Source organism: Haemorhous mexicanus, chromosome 31 (genome assembly GCF_027477595.1).
Source record: "Haemorhous mexicanus isolate bHaeMex1 chromosome 31, bHaeMex1.pri, whole genome shotgun sequence".
In the NCBI taxonomy this organism is placed as follows: Eukaryota; Metazoa; Chordata; class Aves; order Passeriformes; family Fringillidae; genus Haemorhous; species Haemorhous mexicanus.
Genome location: NC_082371.1, coordinates 2,591,481 through 2,614,589, shown reverse-complemented (window position 1 = coordinate 2,614,589; position 23,109 = coordinate 2,591,481). Strand labels below are relative to the sequence as shown.

The 23,109-nt window shown below is 66.0% G+C and overlaps 1 protein-coding gene across 13 annotated transcripts; it reads right to left on the bottom strand.

The window, feature by feature from the left end:
• Positions 1-965: 965 nt before the first annotated feature.
• NECTIN4 (nectin cell adhesion molecule 4) lies at positions 966-19,519 on the bottom strand. 13 transcript variants are annotated; one of them, XM_059871128.1, is made up of 12 exons: positions 13,440-13,513; positions 13,184-13,318; positions 12,301-12,732; positions 10,866-11,156; positions 9,812-9,926; positions 8,719-8,882; positions 6,284-6,431; positions 5,534-5,612; positions 4,651-4,755; positions 2,161-2,589; positions 1,755-2,107; positions 966-1,715 (listed from the first exon to the last, which is right to left on the bottom strand). In XM_059871128.1, exons 1-12 carry the CDS (start codon positions 13,496-13,498, stop codon positions 981-983), a joined length of 3,045 nt encoding a protein of 1,014 aa, XP_059727111.1. In that variant the 5' UTR covers positions 13,499-13,513; the 3' UTR covers positions 966-980. The 13 variants fall into 13 exon arrangements, with proteins under 13 accessions (XP_059727111.1, XP_059727114.1, XP_059727110.1 ...); XM_059871131.1 differs by lacking the exon at positions 13,440-13,513 and having other exon boundaries at positions 1,755-2,006; positions 2,055-2,107; positions 13,184-13,419; XM_059871127.1 differs by lacking the exon at positions 13,440-13,513 and having other exon boundaries at positions 1,755-2,054; positions 2,108-2,589; positions 13,184-13,419.
• Positions 19,520-23,109: the final 3,590 nt, after the last annotated feature.

Here is a 23,109-nt window from a genome sequence, read left to right as displayed (position 1 = left end):
TGCAAGGGACACGCCCTGGGGACAGGGGACACCTGAGTGTGCAAGGGACAGGCCCTGGGGACACCTGAGTGTGTGAGGGACGGGCCCTGGGGACACCTGAGTGTGAGGGGCACGCCCTGGGGACAGGGGACACCTGAGTGTGCAAGGGACACGCCCTGGGGACACCTGAGTGTGTGAGGGACAGGCCCTGGGGACTCCTGAGTGTGCAAGGGACACGCCCTGGGGACAGGGAACACCTGAGTGTGCAAGGGACACACCTCGGGGACATGTGAGTGTGCAAGGGACACGCCCTGGAGACACCTGAGTGTGCAAGGGACATGCCCTGGGAACACCTGTGTGTGTGAGTGACACACCTTAGGGACACCTGAGTGTGCAAGGGACACGCCCTGGGGACAGGGGACATGTGAATGTGCAAGGGACACACCTTGGGAACACCTGAGTGTGCAAGAGACACACCCTGGGGACACCCGAGTGTGCAAGGGACACGCCCTGGGGACAGGGACGGGCCAATGTGCGTGACACACCTGGAATCACTTGGGCACGTCTGGGGGCATTTGGCCACACCTGGAATCACCTGGGGACACTTGGGGACACCTGGGGACATCCTTGCACACCCCCTTGCACACTTTTCTCCCCCCTTGCTCACTGCCCTGCCCCCCACCAGCTCACCTGCACCCCCAGCCCCGCCCCGGCCCACAGTGCCACCCCTGTGTCACCCCGTGTCACCTCTGTGTCTCAGTGCCACCCCCGTGCCACCTGTGTCACCCACATTCCACCTGCGTGTCACTGTGCCAACTGCATGTTACCCATGACTGGAGAATGTCACCTACACGTCTCAGTGTCACCTGTGTGCCACCTGTCACCCCCGTGTCACCCGCGTGTCTCAGTGTCACCCCCGTGCCACCCCCGTGCCACCTGTGTGTTACCGTGTCACCCGCACATCTCAGTGACACTCCCACGTCACCCCCATGTCACCCACACTACCCACGTGTCTTGGTGTCCCCCCCATGTCCCCAGTGTCCCCAAGGTGTCACACTCGGGCCCAGTCCCGCGGGTCCTTTATTTACAGGGTCTATACACGGCTGTACAGCCCCTCCCCCAGCCCGGGGGGGAGGGGACACGGCTGTCCCCAGTGCCACCACAGCCCAGGGGAGGGGACACGGCTGTCCCCAGTGCCACCCAGCTCGGGGGGGAGGGGACACGGCTGTCCCCAGTGTCACCACAGCCCAGGGGAGGGGACACGGCTGTCCCCAGTGCCACCACAGCCCGGGGGGTTTGGGGGGACACGGCTGTCCCCAGTGCCACCACAGCCCGGGGGAGGGGACACGGCTGTCCCCAGTGCCACCACAGCCCAGGGGAGGGGACACGGCTGTCCCCAGTGCCACCCAGCCCGGGGGAGGGGACACGGCTGTCCCCAGTGCCACCCAGCCCGGGGGGGTTTGGGGGGACACGGGGGCTCCTGCCCCGCTCGGTCCTGGGGAGTTTGGGGAGTCCTGGGGGTCCCTGGTGTCACCACGAGTGTCCCCAGCCCCTGGTTGGGTGGCACGTGGGGACAGGAGCTTGTCCGGGGCTTGGTGGTGTCCCCAAGGCTGTGACAGCAGGGAGGTGGCATTTGGGGACCAGAGTCCATCCTTGACCCCACGCCAGCAGGGAGGGGACACCTGGGGACAGGAGCTTGTCCTGGGGCTCGTCCCCAAGCCTGTGATGGCAGGGAGGTGGCACTTGGGGACCGAGTCCATCTCTGAAGCAGGGAGGTGGCACTTGGGGACCGGAGATGTCCTTGAGCTCGGTGGTGTCCCCAAGCCTGTGCCAGCAGCAAGGTGACACTTGGGGACTGAAGAATGTCCTGGGGCTCGGTGGTGTCCCCAGCTCCATGTGCCAGCAGGGAGGTGACACTTGGGGACCAGAGTCTTTGCTTGACCCCACACCAGCAGGGAGGTGACACCCGGGGACCGCAGCCAGTCCTGGGGCACTGTCCTTGTCCCCAGCCCCACGCCAGCAGGGAGGTGACACTTGGGGACCAGAGTCCATCTTGACCCCACACCAGCAGGGAGGTGACACAGTCCTGGGGCACTGTCCTTGTCCCCAGCCCCACACCAGCAGGGAGGTGACACAGTCCTGGGGCACTGTCCTTGTCCCCAGCCCCACGCCAGCAGGGAGGTGACACCAAGGACCAGAGTCCATCTTGACCCCACACCAGCAGGGAGGTGACACCCGGGGACCAGAGCGGTGGGGACAGAGCCGGGCGGGTGCGGGGGGGGCTGGCTGTGCCCTGGCTGTCCCCAGGTGTCCCCAGGTGTCCCCCCGGGGCCCGGCTCACACCAGGTGGCCGCGGCCGTTGATGTAGATGCCGTTGGAGCTGGGCTTGGCCTGCAGCATCCCGTTCTCCTGCACGAAGTGCGTCATGGCCGCCTTGATGGGGTCCCCCCCGCCGCCCCCCTCCTCCTCCTCCTCCTTGGGCTCCTTCCCGCCGGGCGCCGGCGGCGGTGGCACCGCGGGGACAGCGGAGACGACGGGGACGTCGGTCTGCGTCTCGATCTCCCGCACCGTGGAGAGCGTGGAGTAACTGCGGCCCTCGGGCTCCTCGCTCTGGGGACAAGGGACAAGGGACACGTCAGGGGTGCCACCGGGCACGAAGGGGGATTGGTGGGGACATGGGCGCTGTGGGGACATGGGCGCTGTGGGGACATGGGGACCAATGGGGACATGGAGACCAATGGGGACATGGGGACCGTGGGGACATGGGGACCAATGGGGACATGGGCACTGTGGGGACATGGGCACCGTGGGGACATGGGGACCAATGGGGACATGGGGACTGTGGGGACATGGGCGCTGTGGGGACACGGGGACCAATGGGGACATTAGGACCACTGGGGACATTAGGACCAATGGGGACATGGGGACCAATGGGGGACATTAGGACCTCTGGGGACATGGGGACCTCTGGGGACATGGGGACCAATGGGGACATGGAGACCAATGAGGACATTAGGACCTCTGGGGACATTAGGACCTCTGGGGACATGGGGACCAATGGGGACATTAGCACCATGGGGACATTGGAGCCATGGGCACCATGGGGACATGGGCACTGTGGGGACATGGGGACCAATGGGGGACATTAGGACCACTGGGGACATGGGGACCAATGGGGGACATTAGGACCACTGGGGACATGGGCACCGTGGGGACATGGGGACCAATGGGAGCATTGGAACCATGGGCACTGTAGGGACATGGAGACCAATGGGGGACATTAGGACCTCTGGGGACATTAGGACCTCTGGGGACATGGGGACCAATGGGGACATTAGCACCATGGGGACATTGGAGCCATGGGCACCATGGGGACATGGGCACTGTGGGGACATGGGGACCAATGGGGGACATTAGGACCACTGGGGACATGGGGACCAATGGGGGACATTAGGACCACTGGGGACATGGGGACCAATGGGGGACATTAGGACCACTGGGGACATGGGCACCGTGGGGACATGGGGACCAATGGGAGCATTGGAACCATGGGCACTGTAGGGACATGGAGACCAATGGGGGACATTAGGACCTCTGGGGACATTAGGACCTCTGGGGACATGGGGACCAATGGGGACATTAGCACCATGGGGACATTGGAGCCATGGGCACCATGGGGACATGGGCACTGTGGGGACATGGGGACCAATGGGGGACATTAGGACCACTGGGGACATGGGGACCAATGGGGGACATTAGGACCACTGGGGACATGGGCACCGTGGGGACATGGGGACCAATGGGAGCATTGGAACCATGGGCACTGTAGGGACATGGAGACCAATGGGGGACATTAGGACCACTGGGGACATTAGGACCAATGGGGACATGGGGACCAATGGGGACTCGAGCACCATGGGGACATTGGAGCCATGGGCACTATGGGGACATGGGCACTGTGGGGACATGGGGACCAATGGGGACATGGGCACTGTGGGGACATGGGGACCAATGAGGACATTGGAGCCATGGGCACCATGGGGACATGGACACTGTGGGGACATGGGGACCAATGAGGACATTGGAGCCATGGGCACCATGGGGACATGGACACTGTGGGGACATGGGGACCAATGAGGACATTGGAGCCATGGGCACCATGGAGACATGGGGACCAGTGGACAGGCACTGCTGGGCACATAGGCACTCATGGGGACATGGATGCCACCAGGGACATGGGCACTGTGGGGACATGGGGACCATGGGGACATAGGGACTGCAGGGGACACAGACACTGCTGGGGACACGGGTGCCACCAGGGACATGGCCACCATGGGGACATGGTATTGATGGGGACACAGACACTGCTGGGGACACGGGTGCCACCAGGGACATGGCCACCATGGGGACATGGCATTGATGGGGACACAGACACTGCTGGGGACACGGGTGCCACCAGGGACATGGCCACCATGGGGACATGATCAGAACAAGGACATGGACAAGGACACCAGTGGGGACATAGGGAGGGCCAGGTGATGCGGGCACCATGGGGACATGGACATCACTGTGGGGGACATGGGTGCCACTGGGGCCAGGGGTGTCACTGGGGACAAGGACACCTCCAGGAGCACGGTGACCCCGTGTCCCCCGGTGTCCCCCGTGTCTCACCATGGCGGAGCAGATGCTGGTGCCACGCAGGCTGTCCCCTCTCAGGCTGTCCCCTCGCAGGCTGCCCTGGCGACTCTCCGTCCGCAGCTGCAGCGTCTCCTCCAGCTGGGACAGTCTGGTCAGCGCCCAGGACACCCCCGGACACCCCCGGACACCCCCGGACACCCCATGGACACCCCAAAGTCTGACCCCGTTAACATTCCATGGACACCCCATGGACACCCATGGATATCCCTGGACACCCCATGGACACACCACGGACACACCACGGACACCCCTGGACACCCCTGGACACCCTACGGACATCCCAAAGTCTGACCCCATGGACATTCCATGGACACCCCATGGACACCCCAAAGCCTGACCCCGTGGACACCCCAAGGACACCCCATGGATCCCCCATGGACATCCCCCAGTTTGATCCCATGGAGACCCCATGGACATCCCCCAGTTTGACCCCACGGACATTCCATGGACAACCCAAGGACACCCCAAAGTTTGACCCCATGGATCCCCCATGGACATCCCCCAGTTTGATTCCATGGAGACCCCATGGACACCCCAAAGTTTGACCCCCATGGACATTCCATGGACACCCCCCAGCCCAACACAACCCCCCTTCCTTGGGCACCCCAAGGCCCTGCACCCCCCACCCTGAGCCCCCCAAACCCCTCCCACGGGTACCCCAAGCCCCTCTGATGGGTTCCCCCCACCCTGGGCCCCCCAAACCCCTCCCACGGCTACCCCAAGCCCCTCTGATGGGTTCCCCCCACCCTGAGCCCCCCAAACCCCTCCCACGGGTACCCCAAGCCCCTCTGATGGGTTCCCCCCACCCTGGACCCCCCAAAACCCCCCCGGGCCCCCCCGGGTTCCGTGTCCCCACCTGTGCCCGGGGGTCGCTGCTGTGGCTGGAGTGGAGCCTCCGGATGGAATTCTCCCGGGTCAGCGTCAGCTCCTCCTCGCTGGGGACACGGGGGACACTCAGCACCGGCCCCGTGTCACCCCGCCGTGTCCCCACACGTCCTGCTGTGTCTTTGTGTCCCCCCGTGTCCTCCCATGTCCCCTCGTGGCCATGTCCATGTCCCACATCCCCTGTGTCACCCCTGTCCCCCGTGTCCTCCCTTGTCCCGCTGTGTCCCCCATGTCCTGCCATGTCCTCTGGGTCTATCCCGTGTCCCCATGTGTCCCCCTGCATCCTCCATGTCCCTGTCTTCATCCCTGTGTCTCCCATTGACCCCTGTCCCCCACGCTCCCTTTGTCCCCATGTCCCTCATGTCCCCAAGTCCTTCCTTGTACCTGTGTCCCCTCGTGTCCCCCAATGTCCCTCCATGTCCCCTGTGTCTCATGTTCCTCCATGTACCAGTGTCCCTCCATGTCCCCCTGTGTCCCCATGTCCGCCACATCCCTCCATGTCCCCACGTCCCCCACTGTCCCCTATGTCCATCCATGTCCCCTGTGTCCCCACATCCCTCCATGTCCCCATGTCCCCCAGTGTCCCCCCCATGTCCCCAGGTACCCCTATGATCCCCGTATCCTTCATGTCCCTCATGTCCCTTGTGTCCCCTGTGTCCCCATGTCCCTCATGTCCCTTGTGTCCCCATGTCCCCCCATGTCCCCGTGTCCCCTCCCTTACTACTTCTCGGAGATGCGCTGGGTCTTGCGTTTGTGGTACAGGGTCATGACCACCACGACGATGACGAGGACGCAGAGCAGGACGGCGGCGATGACCCCGACCACGACCACCGAGGCGGACACCAGGTCCACGCGGCGCACGGTGTCCTCTGGGGGCACCCAAAGGGGTCAGGGGACACCCCACGGGGTCAGGGGACACCCCACGGGGTCAGGGGACACCCCAAACCGGGGGGACACCCCACCATGGTCAGGGGACACTCCGAACCAGGAGGACAACCCACAGGGGACACCTCAAACCAGGGGGACACCCCACGGCGGTCAGGGGACACCCCGAAATGGGGGCACACCCCACGGGGGTCAGGGGACACCCAAACCAGGGGGACACCCCACGGCGGTCAGGGGACACCCCGAAATGGGGGCACACCCCACGGGGGTCAGGGGACACCCAAACCAGGGGGACACCCCATGGGAGTCAGGGGACACTCAGAACCAGGGGAACACCCCACAGGGGACACCCCAAACCAGGGGGACACCCCATGGGGGTCAGGGGACACTCCGAAATGGGGGCACACCCCAAACCAGGGGTCAAAGGACATCCAGACCAGAGGGACATCCCACGGGGTCAGGGGGACCCCGAACAATGGGGACAACCCACAGGGGACACCTCAAACCAGGGGGACACCCCACGGCAGTCAGGGGACAGCCCACACTGGGGGGACACCCCAAACCAGGGGTCAGGGGACATCCTGACCAGAGGGACATCCCATGGGGTCAGGGGACACCCCAAACCAGGGGACACCCCACGGGGGACACCCCAAACCAGGGGGACACCCCACGGCAGTCAGGGGACACCCCACACTGGGGGGACACCCCACGGGGTCAGGGGACACCCCAAAAGACGGTGTGGGACAGTGGGTGGTGGGTGACCAGTGGGTGGAGATGGACAGTGAGAGGTGTCAGAGGGACAGATGGACAATCCATGGAGGGACAGATGGACAAGTCCATCCATGGATGGAGGAGTGTCCATGGATGGGTGGAGGGGGGTCCATGATCAGATGGCCTGACAAGGACATCCAGGGCTGGGAGGATGGACAGATGGACAAGCCCATGGACGGTGGATGGGTGGGGATGGACAGTGAGAGGTGTCAGAGGGATGGACGGACGGACGGACGTATGGATGGATGGACAGATGGACAGGTGAGCAGGAATCTGGAGGCATGATCAGATGGGTGAGTGGACAGAAGGGCGGGTGAGTGGACAGAAGGATGGAGGAGTGGACAGAAGGATGGAGGAGTGGATGGAAGGGTGGAGGAGTACACAGAAGGACAGATGAGTGGACAGAAGGGTGGGAGAGGGGACAGAAGGGTGGGAGAGGGGACAGAAGGACAGAGGAGTGGACAGAAGGACAGATGAGTGGACGGAAGGGTGGAGGAGTGGACAGAAAGGTGGGTGAGTGGACAGAAGGACAGATGAGTGGACAGAAGGATGGAGGAGTGGACGGAAAGATGGATGAGTGGATGGAATGGTGGAGGAGTGGACAGAAGGACAGATGAGTGGACGGAAGGGTGGATGAATGGACAGAAAGGTGGGTGAGTGGACAGAAGGACAGATGAGTGGACAGAAGGACAGATGAGTGGACGGAAGGGCGGATGAATGGACGGCAGGGCGGGTGAGGGAACGGCAGGGCGGGTGAGCAGGCAGTGAGTAAAGCCGGGCTGGATGAGCACACGATGAGTGGACGGGCGTGGAAGAGGGATGGACCTTGGTGGGACGGGCACAGGATGGGAGGAGCGGAGGAGGGAGGGACAGACGGGTGGATGGATGTGTGGACGGACAGATGGACAGGTGGGTGGGTGGATGAGTGAATGAATGGATGTGTGGATGGACAGACAGGTGGGTGGACAAGTGGATGAATGGATGGACAGATGAGTGGACAGAGGGATGGGGCGATGAACAGATGGATGGATGGAGGGAGGGAGGGAGGGATGGATGGATGGGGGATGGATGGATGGATGGATGGATGGATGGATGGATGGATGGATGGATGGATGATGGATGGATGGATGGATGGATGGATGGATGGATGGATGGATGGATGGATGGGGGATGGGTGGATGGATGGATGGGTGGATGGATGGATGGATGGATGGATGGATTGGATGGATGGATTGGATGGGGGATGGATGGATGGATGGATTGGATGGAGGGAGGGATGGATGGATGGATGGATGGATGGATGGATGGATGGATGGATGGATGGATGGATGGATGATGGATGGGGGATGGATGATGGATGGATGGGCAAGCAGATGGTCAGATAGACAGACAGACGGACATACAGACAGATGCAGAAACCAAGCCCAGCACTCCCCTCCCCACACCCTCTCCCTCCTGCCACCACCACCCTGGGAGGTGTCCCCGCTGCCCTGTCCCCACCTGTGGCGCGTCCCCGGATGCTGACGTTGGCCCGGGCCTCCTTGGCGGCCACGCGGTTGGACACTCGGCACACGTAGTCGCCGGCGTCGGCCACGGCCAGCGGCCGCTGGAACAGCAGCGTGTCCCCCTTGACCCTGACACCCGCGGGCAGTGGCGCGTCCACCCTGCGGGGACAGCCCGGTGTCAGTCCTGGTGACAGCCCCGGTGACAGCCCCGGTGACAACCCTTGGTGACCGGCCTGGTGTCAGCCCCTGGTGTCTGCTCTGGTAACATCTCCCGATGACGCCCCCCAGTGACATCTCCTGATGACACCCTCTGGTGACACCCTCTGGTGACACCTCCCGGCCTGCCCGGGCGGTGGTGGCGGTGCCATCAAAGCCGGCGGTGCCGGTTCCCACGGGTGACGCCCAGCCGGGCCCCGCGGGGCCTGCCCGGGCACGCGGCACTGCCAGGCCCAGCCACGGCGGCACCGGCACGGGCGGGGGCAGGGACTGGGGGTGGGGAGGTGGGGCAGGAACAGGGGGACACAGCAGGGACAGAGGGATGGGACAGGGACAGGGGGACATGAGAGGGACAGGGGGACACGGCAGGGACAGAGAATGTGGCAGGGACAGGAGAATATGGAAGGGACAGGAGGGACACAGCAGGGACAGGGGGACATGGTAGTGACATGGGGACATGGCACAGGAGCAGGGGAATGTGGCAGGGACAGGAGGGACACAGCAGGGACAGGGGGACGTGGAAGGGACGGAGGATGTGGCAGGGACAAGGGTGACACAACAGGGACTTGGCAGGGACATGAGCATGGGGACATGGCACAGGAGCAGGGGGATGTGGCAGGGACAGGAGGGACACCAGCACAGACAGTGGGGACACAGCAGGGCCATGGGACAGGGACACAGTCAGGGGGACATGGTGGGGACCGAGCTGGGGCAGGGGACACCACAGGGACACCACAGGGACACAAACATGCTCCAGACCCCGGCAGGGACACAGGGACATGGGCGAGAGGACCCAGGGCAGGGGGCCATGGGGAGGTGACAGGAAGTGACAGGGGGTGACAGAGGGTGACAGGGGGTGACAGTGGCCTCACCGTGTCCAGTTGTAGGTCGGGGGGGGGTTGCCATCCCCCAGGCAGGTCAGCGCCGCCCCCTCCATCCCCTCCTGCCACTCGGCCGTGTGGCCCAGCACCGACACGTCCGACAGGTCTGGGGACACCGAGGGGACAGTCAGGGGACAAGGTCCCATGGTCCCGCTGTGCCCCCCATTGCCACAGTGTCCCCTCGTGTCCCTCATCCTCCCCATGCCCAGTGTCCCACCCTCCGTGTCCCCAAGGTCCTCCATGCCAGCATCCCCCAGTGTCACCTGAGTCCCCCATGTCCCCAACATCCTCCACCTGCCCAGTGTCCCCAAAGTCCCCAAAGCCCCCAGTGCTCCCCAGATTTCCATGTCCCCAATGTCACCCATGTCCCCAGTGCCCATCACACCCCATGACCCCGACACCCTCCCTGTCCCCTGTCAACCCCCATGTCCCCAGTGTCCCCACATCCCCAAGACCTCCCATGTCCCCAGTGCCCCCAATGTCCCCAACACCCTCATGTCCCCCACGCCCTCCATCACCCCCCCATGTCCCCAACACCTTCCATGTCCCCAGATGCCCACCACACCCTCCATGTCCCCAACACCCTCCATGTCCCCAACACCCTCCATGTCCCCAACACCTTCCATGTCACCCACACCCCCCATCACCCCCAATGTCCACAACACCCTCCATGTCCCCAAATGACCACCACATCCTCCATGTCCCCAACACCCTCCATGTCCCCCACACCCCTCATCACCCCCAATGTCCCCAACACCCTCCATGTCCCCAACACCCTCCATCATCCCCAATGTCCCCAACATCCTCCATGTCCCCAAATGCCCCCCACACCCCCAATGTCCCAACACCCTCCGTCACTCCCAATGTCCCCAACACCCTCCATGTCCCCAATACCCCCCACACCCCCAATGTCCCCAACACCCTCCATGTCCCCAATACCCCCCACACCCCCAATGTCCCCAACACCCTCCATGTCCCCAATACCCCCCACACCCCCAATGTCCCCAACACCCCCCCCTCCCCCCATCAATGCCCTCTGGCGCACAGGCGACGCTGAGCAGGTGCGTGATCCTCTTCTCGTGGCGCAGGCCGGGGTGTGCCACCACGCAGGTGAGGCTCTTGCCGTTCATGCTGCGCCCGGGCACCAGGAAGAACTCGCTGGTGACGGAGGCGGAGCGCGCGTGGGCCGAGCGCCGCGTGGCGTTGGTGCCGCGCACCTCGGTCTCCCAGCGCACCGAGGGCACCGGGCTGCCCTCGGCCGTGCACGAGGCCGCCAGCGTCCGGCCCTGGCCCTCCTCCAGCGGCGGGCCCGGGTTCAGGATGGGCAGCGGTGGCACTGCCGGGGGGACAGGGCGGTCAGGGGACGTCGGTGGTGGTGGTGGTGGCGTGGGGGGTTTGTTGGGGGCTCGGTGTGTGGGGTGTCCATGTGGCAGCGGTGCCCGTGGTGTCCCCGCTGTTTTCTGTGTCCCCAGAGTCCCCAAATCGCCCATGCCCGTGGTGTCCCCTCTGCCCTCCATGTGCCCCATGTCCCCTGTGTCCTATGTACCCCATGTCCCCTATGCCCACCATACCCGCCATGTCCCCAGCCCCACAAGGCCCATGTCCCCTCTGTCCCATACATCCCACATGCCCTACATGCCCCCTGTCCCCTGTCCCACATGTCCCCTGTGCCCCCCATACCTCCCACATCCCCTGTGCCCACCATCCGTGTCCCATGTCCCCTGTGCCCCCCATGTCCCCTGTGCCCCCCACCCCTGTCCCACATGTCCCCCATGTCTCCTGTGCCCCCATCCCTGTCGCACATGTATGTCCCTTGTCCCACATGTCCCACGTACCCCATGTCCCCTGTCCCACATCCCTGTCCCATGTCCCCTGTGCCCCCCACTCCTGTCCCACATGCCCCATGTCCCCCATGTCCCTTGTACCCCATGTGTCCCATGTCCCCTGTCTCACACCCCTGTCCCACATCCCCGGCGTCCTGTGTGCCCCCCACCCCTGTCCCACACATCCCCTGTCCCCTGTGTCCCACGTCCCCTGTCCCCTGTGCCCCCCACCCCTGTCCCATGTCCCCTGTGCCCCCCATACCCCACACATCCCCTGTGCCCCCACCCCTGTCCCACATGTCCTCTGCCCCCTGTGCCCCCCATCACTGTCCCACATGTCCCCTGTCCCACATGTCCCACGTCCCCTGCCCCCTGTGCCCCCCACCCCTGTCCCCGTGTCCCCTGTCCCACATACCCCATGTCCCCTGTCTCACACCCCTGTCCCATGTCCCCCGTGTCCCACGTACCCCACATCCCCTGTGCCCCCCATACCCCACACATCCCCTGTGCCCCCACCCCTGTCCCACATGTCCCCTGTCCCACATGTCCCACGTCCCCTGCCCCCTGTGCCCCCCATCACTGTCCCACATGTCCCCGTGTCCCCTGTGCCCCCACCCCTGTCCCACACGTCCCCTGTCCCCGTGTCCCCTTGCTCACCCAGCACCCTGAGCGTCAGGCGCCCCTCGAAGCTGCCCATGGGGAAGGTGATCAGGTGACACTCGTAGTCGCCCTCGTCGCCCTGCACGGCGTTGCGCAGGACGATGGCGCCGTCGCCCAGGTCGCCGTGGCCGTGGCGCAGCACGCGGCCCGCGAAGGGCTCCTGCACGTGCTCGCCGTGCTGCGGGTTCAGCACGGCCACCTCGGCGGGCGCCGCGCCCGGGCCGCGCTTCAGCCACGTCACCTGCACCACCTGCTCCTGCTCCTGCGCCCGGTAACGGCACGGCAGCACCACGTCCTGCCCCAGCACCGCCGTCACGCTGCGCGGCACCTCCACGCGGCCGCCGCCTGCGGGGACAGGGGGACACCTGTGACACCTGGGGGGCACCTGGGACACCTGTCTGTGACACCTGGGACACCTGTGTGTGACACCTGTGTGTGGGTACAGGCACGTCTACGCGGCTGCCGCCTGCGGACACCTGTGATACCTGGGGGGCACCTGTCTGTGACACCTATGAGTGACACCTGAGTGTGGGTACAGGCACCTCCATGCGGCCACCGCCTGCGGGGACAGGGGGACACCTGTGACACCTGGGGGGCACCTGGGACACCTGTCTGTGACACCTGAGTGTGACACCTGTGTGTGACACCTGAGTGTGGGTACAGGCACCTCCACGCGGCCACCGCCTGCGGGGACAGGGGGACACCTGTGACACCTGGGGGGCACCTGGGACACCTGTCTGTGACACCTGAGTGTGACACCTGTGTGTGACACCTGAGTGTGGGTACAGGCATCTCCACGCGGCCACCGCCTGTGGGGACATGGGGACACCTGTGACACCTTTGACACCAGGGGGGCACCTGTGACACCTGTCTGTGACACCTAGGACACCTGTGTGTGACACCTGTGTGTGACACCTGTGTGTGGGTACAGGCACCTCCACGCGGCCGCCCGCCTGCGGGGACATGGGGACACCTGTGACACCTGGGGGGCACCTGGGACACCTGTCTGTGACACCTAGGACACCTGTGTGTGACACCTGAGTGTGGGTACAGGCACCTCCAGCGGCCACCACCTGTGGGGACAGGGGACACCTGTGACATCTGTCCGGAACACCTGGGACACCTGTCTGTGACACCTGAGTGACACATGAGTGTGGGTACAGGCACCTCCATGCAGCCACAGCCTGCGGGACATGGGGACACCTGTGTGTGACACCTGGGACACCTGAGTGTGACACCTGTCTGGGACACCTGAGTGTAGGTACAGGCACCTCCACGCAGCCACCACCTGCGGGACAAAAGGGGACACCTGAATGACACCTGAGTGGGACAACTGTGACACTTGAGTGGGACACCTGAGTGACACCTGGGACACCTGAGTGACACCTGTCTGTAGATACAGGCATGTCCACGCAGCCACTGCCTTCGGGGACACCAGGACACCTGAGTGTCACCTGAGGGACACCTAAGTGTGACACCTGTGTCACCAGGTGTGGCACTGGGCGGGCACAGGGATATGCAGGGGGACATGGTAGGGACAGGGATGTGGCACCTCCACCTGTGGGGACACACGGGGACCTCAGTGTGGCCCCCGTGTCACCTGTGGGCACCAGGTGTGATCCCAGGTGTGCAAGGGGCTGTGGGACAGCCACGTGTCCCCTGTGCCACCACCTGTGGGCACCTGGGCTGATTCCAGGTGTGTGAGAGCACACATGGGGACACCTGCACAGGGTTTGGCACACCTGGGCACACCTGTACAGGGGTCTGGTACACCTGAGCACACCTGAACAGGGCTTGGGCACACCTGGGCACACCTGTACAGGGGTCTGGGACACCTGAGCACACCTGAACAGGGCTTGGGCACACCTGGGCACACCTGTACAGGGGTCTGGGACACCTGAGCACACCTACACAGGTCTTGGGCACACCTGGGCACACGGGCACAGGGGTCTGGTACACCTGAGTACACCTGAACAGGGCTTGGGCACACCTGGGCACACCTGTACAGGGGTCTGGTACACCTGAGCACACCTACACAGGGCTTGGGCACACCTGTACAGGGGTCTGGTACACCTGAGCACACCTGAACAGGGCTTGGGCACACCTGGGCACACCTGTACAGGGGTCTGGTACAGCTGAGCACACCTGAACAGGGCTCGGGCACACCTGGGCACACCTGCACAGGGCTTGGGCACACCTGGGCACACCTGTACAGGGGTCTGGTACACCTGAGCACACCTACACAGGTCTTGGGCACACCTGGGCACACCTGCACAGGGCTCGGGCACACCTGGGCACACCTGTACAGGGGTCTGGTACACCTGAGCACACCTGAACAGGGCTTGGGCACACCTGGGCACACCTGTACAGGGGTCTGGTACACCTGAGCACACCTGAACAGGGCTTGGGCACACCTGGGCACACCTGCACAGGGGTCTGGTACACCTGAGCACACCTACACAGGGCTCGGGCACACCTGGGCACACCTGTACAGGGGTCTGGTACACCTGAGCACACCCGAACAGGGCTTGGGCACACCTGGGCACACCTGTACAGGGGTCTGGTACACCTGAGCACACCTGAACAGGGCTTGGGCACACCTGAGCACACCTGTACAGGGGTCTGGTACACCTGAGCACACCTGAACAGGGCTTGGGCACACCTGGGCACACCTGTACAGGGGTCTGGTACACCTGGGCACACCTGTACAGGGGTCTGGTACACCTGAGCACACCTGCACAGGGCTCGGGCACACCTGGGCACACCTGTACAGGGGTCTGGTACACCTGAGCACACCTGAACAGGGCTTGAGCACACCTGGGCACACCTGTACAGGGGTCTGGTACACCTGAGCACACCTGCACAGGGCTTGGGCACACCTGAGCACACCTGCACAGGGCTTGGGCACACCTGGGCACACCTGTACAGGGGTCTGGTACACCTGGGCACACCTGCACAGGGCTTGGGCACACCTGGGCACACCTGTACAGGGGTCTGGTACACCTGAGCACACCTGAACAGGGCTTGGGCACACCTGGGCACACCTGTACAGGGGTCTGGTACACCTGAGCACACCTGAACAGGGCTTGGGCACACCTGAGCACACCTGTACAGGGGTCTGGTACACCTGGGCACACCTGTACAGGGGTCTGGGACACCTGAGCACACCTGCACAGGGCTTGGGCACACCTGGGCACACCTGTACAGGGGTCTGGTACACCTGAGCACACCTACACAGGGCTTGGGCACACCTGAGCACACCTGTACAGGGGTCTGGTACACCTGAGCACACCTGCACAGGGCTTGGGCACACCTGGGCACACCTGTACAGGGGTCTGGTACACCTGGGCACACCTGTACAGGGGTCTGGTACACCTGGGCACACCTGAACAGGGGTCTGGTACACCTGAGCACACCTGCACAGGGCTTGGGCACACCTGGGCACACCTGTACAGGGGTCTGGGACACCTGGGCACACCTGTACAGGGGTCTGGTACACCTGAGCACACCTGCACAGGGCTCGGGCACACCTGGGCACACCTGTACAGGGGTCTGGTACACCTGAGCACACCTGAACAGGGCTTGAGCACACCTGGGCACACCTGTACAGGGGTCTGGTACACCTGAGCACACCTGCACAGGGCTTGGGCACACCTGAGCACACCTGCACAGGGCTTGGGCACACCTGGGCACACCTGTACAGGGGTCTGGTACACCTGGGCACACCTGCACAGGGCTTGGGCACACCTGGGCACACCTGTACAGGGGTCTGGTACACCTGAGCACACCTGAACAGGGCTTGGGCACACCTGGGCACACCTGTACAGGGGTCTGGTACACCTGAGCACACCTGAACAGGGCTTGGGCACACCTGAGCACACCTGTACAGGGGTCTGGTACACCTGGGCACACCTGTACAGGGGTCTGGGACACCTGAGCACACCTGCACAGGGCTTGGGCACACCTGGGCACACCTGTACAGGGGTCTGGTACACCTGAGCACACCTACACAGGGCTTGGGCACACCTGAGCACACCTGTACAGGGGTCTGGTACACCTGAGCACACCTGCACAGGGCTTGGGCACACCTGGGCACACCTGTACAGGGGTCTGGTACACCTGGGCACACCTGTACAGGGGTCTGGTACACCTGGGCACACCTGAACAGGGGTCTGGTACACCTGAGCACACCTGCACAGGGCTTGGGCACACCTGGGCACACCTGTACAGGGGTCTGGTACAACTGGGCACACCTGTACAGGGCTTGGGCACACCTGGGCACACCTGTACAGGGGTCTGGTACACCTGGGCACACCTGTACAGGGGTCTGGTACACCTGAGCACACCTACACAGGGCTTGGGCACACCTGGGCACACCTGTACAGGGGTCTGGTACACCTGGGCACACCTGAACAGGGCTTGGGCACACCTGGGCACACCTGTACAGGGCTCGGGCACACCTGGGCACACCTGTGCTTGCACTTGGGTCTGTTCAAGAGCATCTGGGCACACTCATACACACACCTGGACACACCTGGGCACACCTGGGCACACCTGCACAGGGTACACCTGGGCACACCGGCAGGATTTGGGGCGCAGGTTTGGGGACTGGCTGAGGTTTTGGGGGCAGGTTTGGGGTTGAGAATCTGGGGTGCGGGATTTGGGGTGAAGTTTTGGGGTGTGGGATTTGGGGTGCAGGATTGTGGATGAGAATTTGGGGTGCAGGATGTGGGGTGCAGTTTTGGGGTGCGGGATTTGGGGTGAAGTTTTGGGGTGTGGGATTCGGGGTGCGGGAGTGTGGATGAGAATTTGGGGTGCAGGATTTGGGGTGCGAGATTCGGGGCTCATTAGGCGCCTTTGGGTTCGAGTTTGGGGTCCAGGTTTGGGGTTGAGAATTTGGGGTGCGAGATTTGGGGTGCAGGTTTGGGGTGAGAGATTTGGGGTGCGAAATTTGGGGTGCGAGATGTGGGGTGCAGGATTTGAGGTGCAGGATTGTGGATGAGAATTTGGGGTCCAGGTTTGGGGTTGAGAATTTGGGGTGCGAGATTTGGGGTGCAGGTTTGGGGTGCGGGATTTAAGGTGCGGGATTTGGGGGTTCAAGATTTAGGGTGCGGGATTTGGGGCTCTTTAGGCACCTTTGGGTTCGAGTTTGGGGTCCAGGATTTAGGGGGCTCCTTGGTGGGAGGGTTGAGGTGCATTTTTGGGGGGGCATTTTTGGGAGGGGGCGTGTCCTGGGGGCGTGTCCCGCAGCTTTGGGGGCGTGTCCCGCCCCGCCGCCGCCAGAAGCGGCCGGGCCGGCCCGTCCAGCCCAACCGGCCGGGACGGATCCCGCGCTGCCGCCCCCGCCGAGCCCCCCGGGGGCTCCCCAAAATGCCCCCCACCACCCCAACCCCCCAGAGGACCCCCCGACTCATTAACCCTTTCATTAATTACCCCTCAGCCTCCCCGCGCCACCCCCACGTGCCTCAGTTTCCCCCAGCGCCGCCGCGCTCGCAGAGCCAACGGGGAGCCCGGGGCGGGGAGCGGGGGGGTCCCGGGAGGGCTCCGGGGGGTCCCGCGGGGGTCGCGGCGGCCATGGGGCGGTTCTGGGGTTCCGTGGGGAGGTTCCCCCCTCGGGGCGTCCCCACCCAGCGGGGCCCGAGCGCGTGGGAACCGGCGCGGGGAACCGGCTGAACCGGCCCCGCGGCCCCCACGCCCCGGCCGCGCGGGGGGGGGTGGGGGGGGGCCAAAACAGCCCCGGCAGCGGGGACCGGGGGGTCCCGGGAGCGGGGGTGGGGAGGAGGGGTCCCCCCAAACTCCCACGGGGGTAGAGCCCCGCGTGGGGGAGGGGGGAGCCGCTCGGGGCGGTTTTTTCCCACGGGGACGCGCGCGCACGTGCGGGGCCACCCCCTGTCCCCTCACCCCGGGGGGGGACACACGCGTGGAGGGGACACCCCTAATCCAAAAAAAGGCGCTCGCACGCGCGTGGGAACCCCTTGCACACTCGTGGGAACCCCTTGCACACGCGTGTGCGCCCCACGCCCCCGCAGGGCTCCAGGGCGGGCGCGGGGACACCCCCGAGACCCCCCGTGGGGCGCGGGTCTCGCGTGGGCGATGGGGAGGGTCAGCACCCCTCGGTGGTCCCCAGCCCGTTCCCACGGGTCCCGAGGGGAAACTGAGGCACGGCGGGGGAGGAGGGGCGGGGCAGAGCAGGGGACCCCCCCCAGGGCATCCCGGTGTCGCCGTTCCCACGGTTTGTCCCCCCCCCACCCTCCACCCCGGGTGTCCCCAAACGGGTCCGCGCCCCCCGCGTGCCCTGGGGGGGGTGGGGAGCGGAGCCCACGCAGAGGCGCAGGTGCGCACCCACGGGCACGCGCGCAGGTGTGCGCGCACACGCGTGTGAAGCGCCCGCGGCGCTGCCCCCGTCCTCCCCCCCCCCCCCACCCCCGCGGGCACGCGCACGGACGCTCGGACACACGGACACGCGCGCGGACGCACGGACACGCGGGGCCGCAGGTGCACACGCGAGCGCTCCCACGTACACACGCACACACCTGCACACGCGTGTGCGCGCACACCTGCGCGCGCCCCCGCCGCTCCCCCCCGCACTCCCGGTTTCGCCCCCTCCCCGCTCCACGGCAGCCGCTGCCCCCGCCCCAGTCCCGGTTCGGCCCCTCCGGGAGCTGCCGGTGCCCCCGGGAGCTCCGGGCTGGCCCCGGTACCCCCGAGCCTCGGTGCCGGTCGGGGAGAACCGTGGGAACCGCTCCCGCGCCCGGCCCGCCTCGCAGCCGCGACAGCCGGTCCCGGTGCCGTTCCCGGTCCCTATCCCGGTCCCTGTCCCGGTACCGGTGTCCCGTGCCCCTTACCGGTCACGGCGAGCAGGAAGCCGAGCAGGAGCACGGGCGCCCCGGGCCGCATCCCGCGGGGCTCCATGCGGAGCGCTCCGGGCTCACGGCGCGGCTCGGGCCCCGGGCAGCACCATCCGGGCCGGAGCGGGCCCCACCGGCACCGCCGGGACAGCCCGGGACAGCCCCGGGACAACCGGGCACAGCCGCGGCGGCTCCCTCCGCGCGGGACCGGGAACCACCGGGAACCACCGGGAGCCACCGGGACGGACCGAGGGGCTCCGGGCTGAGCCTGGCGGGACCGGGCGGGACCGGGGCCGATCGGGCCGAGCCGGGCCGGTGGCGGCGGAGGGGCCGGTGCTGCTCGGCTGCGGGACGGCACCGGGGCAGGGGCGGGGCGGGGCGGGGCCGGGGAGGGCGGGGCCTATCGGGGCGGGGCAGAGGGGGCGGGGCCGGGCGGGGCGGACCGGTCCGGCAGGTCCGGCCGGGGGCGGGGCCGAGGGCGCGGCCTTAAAGCGGCGATGGCCGCGGGGGGAGCGGTGGGGCCACACCCGGCGGGGGGAGCGGCGGCGGCCGGGAGCGCTCCCAGTGCTCCCAGTGCCCTCCATGCCATACCCAGTGCCCCCAGTGACCCCCCCCATGGCATCCCCAGTGCTCCCAGTAACTGCCCATGGACCTCCCAGTGCCCCCCAGTGCCCCTCATATCCCTCCCAGTCCATTCCTGTCCCCTCCCAGTGCTCCCAGTGCCCCCCCAAATCCTCCCCATTTCCCCCCCCAGTATATCCCAGTTCCTTCCCACACCTGGGAGCCGTCATTGACACCCCCAAAAGTTTTGGGATGCCGGAATTTCCCCCGAATCCCCCAGGGAAACCCACCGGGAGCTGGGGGGGGAGGTGGGGGCGTTTATTGGCACAGCAAAATTGGGAAATTTGGGAAAAACCAGGAACGGGAACGGGGGGCGTCAGCAGAGGCCAGACCCAGCTGGGCACACGCGGGGGACCCCAAAATTGGGCGGGGGGGCGGGGACACCCCCAGGACCCCTCAGGACCCCCCAACTTCGGAGCTCTCCGGGGACGGGTCCTTGGAAGCGGAGCAGATGTGGAAAATCCCTGGGGGGGTGGGAAAAGAGGGGGGTTGGGAGGGGTGAGGAGGGGATTTGGGAACCCCAAAAAATTGGGGGGGGGGGGGGGTTGGCGAAATCCCACCCCCTTCAGAGCCCGGACACAGCTCAGCGCAGGGATGGAAGGATGGACACCCCGACCACCGTGACCTCCCCAATCCCCGTGACCCCCCACCGTTACCGTGACCCCCCAATCCCTATAACCCCCCCCCGTTCCCGTTTCTCACACCGTTCCGCTGCCTCCCCCCCGTTTTCCCTCCCGTTCCCGTGCTCCCCCCAATTCCCCTGAACCCCCGTTACCGTGACCCCCCCCAAATCCCCGTTCCCCCCTTCCCCCCACCCGTTCCCGTTCCCTCCTATTTCGTTCCCCCCCAGATTCCCGTTCCCCCCACCGTTCCGGTTCCTCCCGTTCCCGTTCCCATTCCCGTTTCCCCCCCGTTCCCGTTTCCCCCCCATTCCCGTTTCCCCCCCATTCCCGTTTCCCCCCTGTTCCCATTTCCTCCCCGTTCCCGTTTCCCCCCCGTTCCCGTTTCCCCCCCCCATTCCCGTCCCGTTCCCCGCCCCGTTCCCGTTCCCATTCCCCTCCGTTCCCGCCCCAAATCCCCGTTCCGGTGACCCCCCCGTTTTCCCCCCCGTCCCCGGCTCCCGTTCCCGTTCTCCCCCGTTCCCGGTTCCGTTCCCGGTACCGGCCGAGCCCAGCAGCGCCGCCGCCACCCAGGCCAGGATGAAGGACCAGGAGAAGCTCCAGGAGCTGCGGGGGGGCCCCAGCAGGGCCAGAGCCCCCCCCGAGCCCAGCCCGAGCCCCGACAGCGCCAGCAGCCCTGGGGACACGGGGGACAGGGACAGCGGGGACAGCAGGGACAGGGACAGGGGACAGCGGGGACAGGGACAGGGACAGCGGAGACAGCGGGGACAGGGACAGCGGGGACAGCAGGGACAGGGACAGGGGACAGCGGGGACAGCAGCGACAGGGACAGCGGGGACAGCAGCGACAGGGACAGGGGACAGCGGAGACAGGGACAGGGACAGCGGAGACAGCGGGGACAGGGACAGCGGGGACAGAGACAGTAGGGACAGGGGACAGTAGGGACGGGACAGTGGAGACAGGGACAGGGACAGCAAGGACAGGAACAGGGGACAGGAGTGACAATAGAGCAGGGACAGGGACAGCAGGGACAGGAGTCAGGGACAGCAGGGGACAGAAGTGACAACGGCACAGGGACAGGGGACAGTTCGGGGCACTGATGATCCCAAATTCCCACCCTGCAGGGATAGGGGACAGTTTGGGACAGGAGTGACAATGGCACAGGGACAGGGGGCAGCTCGGGACAGGAGGGACAGGGGACAGTTTGGGACACTGATGGCCCCCAAATTCTCACCCTACAGGGGACAGGGGACAGCTCGGGGCAGGGGTGACACTCCCAGCAGGGACAGGGGACAGGGGACAGCTCGGAGCAGGGGTGACACTCCCAGCAGGGACAGGGGACAGGGGACAGCTCGGGGCAGGGGTGACACTCCCAGCAGGGACAGGGGACAGCTCGGAGCAGGGGTGACACTTCCAGCAGGGACAGGGGACAGCTCGGGGCAGGGGTGACACTCCCAGCAGGGACAGGGGACAGCTCGGGGCAGGGGTGACATTCCCAGCAGGGACAGGGGACAGCTCGGAGCAGGGGTGACACTTCCAGCAGGGACAGGGGACAGCTCGGGGCAGGGGTGACACTCCCAGCAGGGACAGGGGACATCCCCGATGTCCCCACATCCCCACCTTGCCCAGCCCAGCGCTGCCGCCCTGGGGACAGTCCCCAGCCCCGGTGTCCCCCGGTGTCCCCAGGTGTCCCCACGTACCTGCCAGCAGCAGGGTGGCCCCGGCCGCTCGTTCCCGCTCCCGCCGGGCCCCGCCGGCCCCCAGGGGCAGCCCCAGCGCGAGCCCCGCGGCCGCGGCGACAACCGAGAGCAGCAGCAGCGCCCGCGTGGCCTCCAGGAGCGCTGGGGGGGGACACGGCGTGGGGACACCGCGGGGACACCGCGGGGACACCCCCGGTTCCCATCTGTGGGAGACACCCGCGGGGACGGGCGGGCGGCACCACCGGGGACAGCGGGGACACCGCCGGGGGTGGGGACGTTGGGGACACGGATGGACCCCCCCCCCAATTCCTGCCCTGCACGGGGGTGACACCTCCGGGGGACGCTGGGGACACCCGTGGGGACAGCTCTGGGGTTGGCAGTGCCGGGGACAGCGGGCACACCACGGGAACGCGATCAGGGGTGGGGACATTGGGGACAGGAATGAACCACCCCCAGTTCCCTCCCTGCACGGGGGTGACACCTCCGGGGGACGCTGGGGACACCCGCGGGGACAGCTCTGGGGTTCCCACGGTGGCAGCATCGGGCACAGCAGGGGTGGGGACACTGGGGACAGGAATGGACCCCCCCAGTTCCTGCCTTCACGGAGATGGCACCTCCGGGGGACACCCGCGGGGACAGCTCTGGGGTTGGCACCGCCGGGGACACCGCCAGGGGTGGGGACGTTGGGGACAGGGATGGATCCCCCCCCGTTCCGTCCCCTTGTCCCCTCGGGACGTACCTGGGGTGGTGGCGTGGGGGTGGCACTGTCCCCCGAGGCAGCCGTGCCACAGCCCCAGGCTGGCCGTGCCACCCGGTGCCCGCCGCTGTGCCCAGAAGGGGGTGGCGGTGGCGGCCACCAGCAGCGCCAGGCCACTGGCACCGCACAGCGACCCCCCCAGCGGCATCCTGCGGGGACATGGGGACAGCTGGGGACAGCTGGGGACAGCTGGGGACAGCGTGGGGACGTCTCTGGGGGACACAGGGACAGCGTGGGGACACAGAGACAGCGTGGGGACA